Raw genomic sequence first — 6,933 nt, forward strand, 5'->3', positions numbered from 1 at the left:
ACAACAAAGTGCTGATGAGCAGGCTGCGTGAGTATGCGCAAGTGCAATGCGCGTCATGGCATTGTTCCCACTGTGACGTCTGCAGAGCGCCATGGCGCGTTTCGTTGGTTTCCCCATGCAAATTAGGCTCTTTTGTTTGTTTTGCGTACACATGTAAAACGCTGCGATACGTATCTAAACATAACATCAGTTATTCTGTGATCGAGTTATCAAGCGAAGTGTTCTCATACCAAAGCGATTTTTGTATCGATAGTTACCAACAATTTTACCGTTGCGAAAGCCATGTATTCCGTTATTCGCAAGTCGGCCAACTTACTTGTAGTCATCCTGGCCTGTTACAGCAGTCTGTACCTGTCTGGCTGTGTGCTCGGGAAATCTCCTGTCTCTCTGCCTTGCCTACCAACCATCGTGACATCTTGGCAGACAGGCAGTGTCGTCATCACTGACGCCACCGATGACTACTCTATCAACGATGAGAAGTTCAAGTTCTACCGAGAACTCTCATCTGTATGGGCGGAACTTTTCCGCTCCTTCCACCCAATGCCGTCACCAAGTAGCAAGCATGCCGCCACCAACGTGCTGCAGGACTTCATTGCCGATGTTGTCCATTTCCTGAACTCCTGTTGGATGAATTCAGATGCCCAAGCAGCGATGATCAGCCTAGCTACTTGGTACCTGTCCGTTGCGACTCTCATTGGGATTGCCTCTCGGGTGTTCTCGCCACGTCCTCGTCAAGTGGCGAGCCGCCCACGCGGGGACTCGTGTTTCAAGATTCCCGGACCGTCTTTCTACAATCTACGACATGGTCCGGTATCCGCATCTCCGCAGTCACACGTGTCCTGGCACCGTGTGACCTACCTGGGCTTGTACCTCATCTTTGGGGTACCCCTGGGTATCTGGTGGATCTACAGCAGACCCATCGTCCACCCATCTCAGTTTGGTGCCTCGTCTGTTCCATGGTCTTTGGCAACTCATCTTCTGAACCTGATCAAGTCTCTCTTAGAACGAGCCATCGAGATGTTGGACCAACTGAACATACAATCACCGTTAGCCAACACCAAAGGGCTGGGGTACTTTGTTGCTGCTGCCGCCCTGTGCTTCAGTTACCTGCTGGTGCTTGTTGCCTTGTCTCTACTCATGCAACAACCCAAACGGAAATACAGGCTCACTCATGCAAGGTAATTCAAAACGTTTTTTTTTATTTAACTTTCGGCTAAACTCCTGCTCTATTATAATGACAATTTGACCGGTTTTACTATTTTTTTCAATGTGGAAATCTTTGTTTGCAATTCCTTGGCAGGCGTAAGTGTTGCATGGAGCGGATGGGATCGACGCTCCGAGTAATGAGTTCCTCAGCTATCCTCGGTATCTTGACTGCCCTGAGATATGTTTCTCGCTGCATCCTGATACTTCCAACATCCAGGACAACATTATTAGCTCCTCATGCTGTCCCAGATATTTCAGGTGTACCAATTACAAAAGGTAACCCTTGTTCAAAAGCAGTTTTCGGATGACATAAGAGGCCATACGTTCAGAGTAAACATTATTTGAGGCCTACTCCTTTTTTGTTGCAGGGGCAAATATTGTAAGATGCAAAAACACTCACACAAGTAACAGCGACGGCAATAATTCGCAAACAAGACGAGCAAACCCACAGCCGAACACTGGGAGTGAGGGTGTGAGACACAACCACCAACATGATCAACAAACTGCAATTAACTTGAACGTCCACATTCAGCCGAAAGTCAAAGGAGAGACACTTGAATATCGGGAGCAAGTTCAGGATCAAGAAGAGGCAACGCAAGCGTTGGGAATTCAACAACGGTCAGGTGAGAACAGCCCAGATGACGTCCACCATCCGACGGAGTTTCAGCAACCTTCACCGAGAAAGTCGTTGTTTCAAAGAATGGCTGAAGCTCAACTACGTTTACAAACTCAAAGTGTGGGGAAACTACACAAAATGCTGCCAAATGAACTTCAAAAACAGAAGGTTAGGAAACAGGGCCAGAAACATGCCCAACAGCCTCAGGATCTAAAACGACAAGTCGAAAGCCGTGAACAGGCAGATCTGAAACAGCAAGATTTGAATACAACGGGTTGCTTCCGCTTCAACGCCTGGAACCACCCAGAGCTTCCTTCGCTGGACAACCACATCAGATTCTTTGCAGAACGAATACGGAAAGAGAAAGAATTTCAATCCCTGTCAGGTTCTGCAAATCCTCGAAATGAGCATCAGAGACGAAGAGAGGCTTCCAAGCAAGTGCGTCTAGACAAACAGCACGATATTACTCAACATCTGCACAGGCATGATGTAGATTCAGAGGGATGCCTGCATTTCAATTCTTGGCACAGTCGACGGTTTTCTCCTGTAGTCAACCTCCTCACAGTATTTCCTCAAAGGTATGCCGAGTATGATGGCAAGACTTGGTTCCAACAAAGCCCGTTTGCAAAACACCAAAGTGAGTCAGGGACTGAGTTTCAGCTGCAGGTAGAACAACTATGCCAAAAGAAAACACAAAAGCTGAAGACTTGGAGTCGCGGGCAAGAGCTGGTTCTGCAGCAAGAAGACCTGGCTGAACCAAAACAGCAAACTGAGTCCAGCAAGTTGGTAGAACAACAACCACAATATGAACTGCAAAAACGGTTACCGTCTCCAGAGGAGAAATCCAAAGAAAAGTTGGATCAGCAAGACCAGCAAAGGGCAGGCCCAGGTATGTGGGTCTAGTTTACTCCTTCCGCAGTACTATTGTCATAACGAAATTACAATGGAAGACAATTCAACCATTAATTTCATTACTTCTTTTATTTCCATCAATACGAAGAGCGCCTAATAATATTTATCTGTGCCTTCATTTTGGCGTAGCTTCCGAGCCTTCCGGCAACCCACTTAGCAAGCATGACATTCGAACGAGGAGACGCTCAGTATGGTTTGCAGACGACGCATCGCTGAAGGAAACTGCCTTCATCGTCAAGAACCCGTCAAGTGAAATCGTCAGTAACTCCGTCATTAAGCCGGATAGTCCGAACTCCAAGCCAGAGTCATGTTCCAAGACTTTGAAGGGAATTCTAGGTTAGTTTTGTGTTACACGGGAGTATCATATATTTACAAAATCATGAGTTCATGACTGAAAAACACACAGGATATTATATGATGAGTCGACTGTGGCCATTGGAGTGAAACGTATTTAGGCCTACCCGTTCATGAAACAATCGAAGACATTACGTTACTGACATGAAAATTGAGTAGTCCACGCGTTGTGTCACTGTTTGCATATGTCATCTGTTTGCATATGTCATCTTTACACCTGCAAGAGAATGCGGGGGCTAAGCATTGTTCCTGACTTGAATTATGGATCTACTGCTTACTTTTTATCATTTTACCAGCTGATGCCAGGCGTCAGCGTCGGTCTTGCCCTCGACCTTGGATCGCCCTCCCTCCTCTGCCCGGCGGTCAACGCAGAGCGCAACGGAGAGCTATCGCAGTCACTATGAACACTGAGAGATGCCGAGCTTGGGCGATAGAGTTGGAGAAAGAAACGAGAGCAGAATCATCATCAAGAGGAGCATCAACAAACGGAGACAGTGGAGACCGAGGGCTGGCGGCAACATGTGCAGGTTGACGATGATGCGTTCAAAGTAACAGGACAACAGCTCTTCCGTGAGGAGGGCGAGAGTAAGAACTCACGAAAAGAAAAAAAAAAACTTCACAAAAACACAAGAAAAGATCGAAGGCTGATGAACAGTGTGGTGACGATTAAAGTCATACAGCTACAACAAAACTCGTTTGAAGTCCACATGTACATGTGGTAGTATTTTGCATTGAACTGATCAACCTGTTTAAACTGCCTTGTGCATTGACAACAAGTCCGAGAATGATCTTTTTTAATGCACCAAAGTCATCTTAGCCGCGATTCAGACGAAATGGAAGCTAGTGTTGCTTATATACCGTAATGCTTCAGCAGCTATATTGAAAGTAACAAGTACTGTTTTTACGGGTAAAAAAAGGGGAAGACCAACACTAGTATGTCACAATTCGAGAACAGTGCACAAAATAATGAAACGATTTCGTAATTTAATAAATCGAAGTATTGATTACAATTATAAGCGCACTAATATCAAAAGACATTAAGGGAAACAAATCAATTATTTCATGCAGCAAACCTTTACTGTGGACTTTAGATAAAGTATAAAAAAAAAAGTCAACTGAAAAGCAATTACTGTTTTTTTTTAAGAATCCAATTCAGGTAAAAATGTTTAGTTATCACAAATGAACTCTTTAAAATAAATTTCATATAGTGCCAGAATGGCTAATTTATATTATTAATTGCCTGCTCAACGTTTTACTTTTTAAGTACAAACGAAGTAATTATAAAACATCAAAATTACAAAAAAGTACTCTCTGTCTGAGTCAATGTTCAAACTATAATAATAATAACACTATTACATGATTCTGAATGTTAATCTGCCCCGTCTCTTCACAACACAAACAAAATTATTTCAATCCATAAAGTGATAAACGTCTCTCTAAACCCTTTCTCTTTGAATGGACATTCAACGAACTGGGGGACTGCACTGGATCAATAAGTTGTTGCAGCGGCGTAGCCAGGGTCCTCATTCTAGGGGCTAGGGGTGCATGTGGGGGGGGGGGGATCAAACCCTCAACTTCATGGCCTACAATTTGCTCAAGTACTGAAGAATTTGAGGGCATGCACTCGTGATTTGGCCGGCGTAGGTAATTTCGGGCCGATTTACTGGCCTGCACCTAGACTGTTTACCGGCCCATGCACCTAAATATATTTTTGAAGTCCAAAGGACAATGGGGTCTGGGGAACCGGACTAGCCTGCACCCTTTTAAACAGCTACAGAAGATTTAATTATGTCTTTAGATGTAGGCCATGATAAGTTACCCAGAAGGGGTTTGCCCCAGTGTTTCTGGCAGTGGCTGCAATGTACGCCGCAGCACCTTGTAAACCATTATAAGGTGCCACATAATGGGTCTCATATTTCTCATAAACTTTATTTACCTTTCTTTAATAATTGACATAATTTCCAGCGCCTTGAGTACCTAATTGTTGGTAGATACGTGCGCTATATAAGACTCCGTTATTATTATTATTATTATTAATACCATCCCCACCGTCCTTTACAAGATTCTGTGAAGCTCGCCAGCCCTTCCCGGCCCAGCGTCCTAGGCCCAAGCTGCAGGGCGGGTGTACGAGCGAAGCGCTATGCACATCGGTGTCATGAACAGCGCCCCTAGTGTAATGCGGTGCATGTCCTGGTGAAATGTTGTCTACATTTTAAAAGTCGTGTTTTTTTGGAAATTAAGGATGAGAACTTCAAGTTCATATTTTTTTTCATGAAAATAATGTTTGATAACAGGCTGACGAAGGACTGTTGGGAACAGCGAACGGAATATGCATAGGCCTGATACAGTGTTCACAAACAAATCCGTAAAAAATCGTTTTCTTTTTAAAGACGTCCGTAAGATTTTAAAATAGTAGAAGGGGAGTTGAGAATCTGTGTCTGTCCAAATACAAAGAGTAGAAGTCAGGCGCGGAACCCTTGAGAGAGGTTTGCGCCCCCCCCCCCACCCCCCCCCCCCCCCACCCACGTTCTGATGCACACAAAAAAATGTACATTTATAACGATTATAATAATAATAAGGTCCACCTGTCCGCAACTATCGAATGTAAACATATATCTCTAACGGGCCTGAAACCCCCCCCCCGCCAAAATTCCTGGACTCCCGCCCCTGCACGCCTGATGTCTTTATCAAAAAAGGCCTGCATAATAATATATAGTTTCCATTGTTGCGTAACGAGAAGTACGATTAGCCCATGTAGGCCTACGACTAACGAAGCTGCCGTATACAATTTTCCAAAGAAATGAAAACAGTGGGCTCTTATTGCCCGAAATGTCAACTTCTTTTCGTCCATGGAGCCCAAAGAGAATGGACCCACCAGTGTGCCACGTTTTTCCGCCTATTATTTTTGAGAAGAACTCTAAGAAAGCCGAATGGCCTAGTGGTTAGATTCGTCGTCCACGCATGGCGCGGGGCACGGGTTCGAATCCCGTCGGTGTCTTTTTGGTTTTAGTCGCACTCGTACAGTCTTTATATAAGATGTTTAATTTCCTGTCGTAAATTACCAACAGTACCTTAGCTTAACCGGTAAGCACTGCTGCTGGTACTGTCCGCGAGTTCCAGGTTGGCGCCTTCGTACAGGTTCAGGGCATTTGGTCCACTCGGAGGATCAAGGTTTAGGGGCCGCCCTGTTCCTCCCTTAGCTCTTTGCTTTTACATGGTGCCTGGCCCTCCGGGGTTATATGGATGGATAGGGAAGGAAGTGTGTATTGGTCGGGGACGCCGAGACCCCGGAAGAGAACTAAGGGATCGGCTGGGGCATTGTTATGGCTCAGACCGATCCCTGAAAGCTTGACTAGCACATAACTTTTTGATTTTTTTTTAATCCTCTATCTTTTATACTTTGGTTTAGTTTGATATTTACATCTGCTCGGCAGATGTACGGTAGCTTTGAATACGATGCAGAGGCCTATGTCACGGAATCAATGAATCATAATTGACTATAATTAAAACGGAGTTTGGTTCGATCAATATGAGTACCATTATTAATGGCGCAATTTCCAATTGACGTAAGAAACGCGATGTTATACCGGGGAAAAATAGAGATGTACACTGTAATATATAAACATTATTTACATTTTTCAAATAAGGTTTTTTTAATTGTGAACATTTCCAACAAATACAGTAATTTGCAAAATAGGGGGAAACTACGAAAGCCCGTCAGTGCCAACATTTGGGACGGGGGAATTATTCTTTTTTGTGAATTTTTTTTTTTAAACTTTACAAAACGAAGGTTTGGTACCCGGGCATTGCCGTACTTCATGTCCATAATATACAAGTACGATTTC

General features: G+C 44.3%; 1 protein-coding gene across 1 annotated transcript; it reads left to right on the forward strand.

Annotated features, from left to right (window-relative positions):
* Positions 1 to 198: 198 nt before the first annotated feature.
* On the forward strand, positions 199 to 4,377 carry LOC119721545. Its single transcript, XM_038191625.1, has 5 exons — positions 199 to 1,178; positions 1,301 to 1,482; positions 1,575 to 2,711; positions 2,864 to 3,070; positions 3,385 to 4,377. Exons 1-5 carry the CDS (start codon positions 283 to 285, stop codon positions 3,618 to 3,620), a joined length of 2,658 nt encoding a protein of 885 aa, XP_038047553.1. The 5' UTR covers positions 199 to 282; the 3' UTR covers positions 3,621 to 4,377.
* The last annotated feature ends 2,556 nt before the right edge of the window (positions 4,378 to 6,933 follow it).

This window comes from Patiria miniata, unplaced genomic scaffold (assembly GCF_015706575.1).
Source record: "Patiria miniata isolate m_02_andy unplaced genomic scaffold, ASM1570657v1 HiC_scaffold_13, whole genome shotgun sequence".
Classification (NCBI taxonomy): domain Eukaryota; kingdom Metazoa; phylum Echinodermata; class Asteroidea; order Valvatida; family Asterinidae; genus Patiria; species Patiria miniata.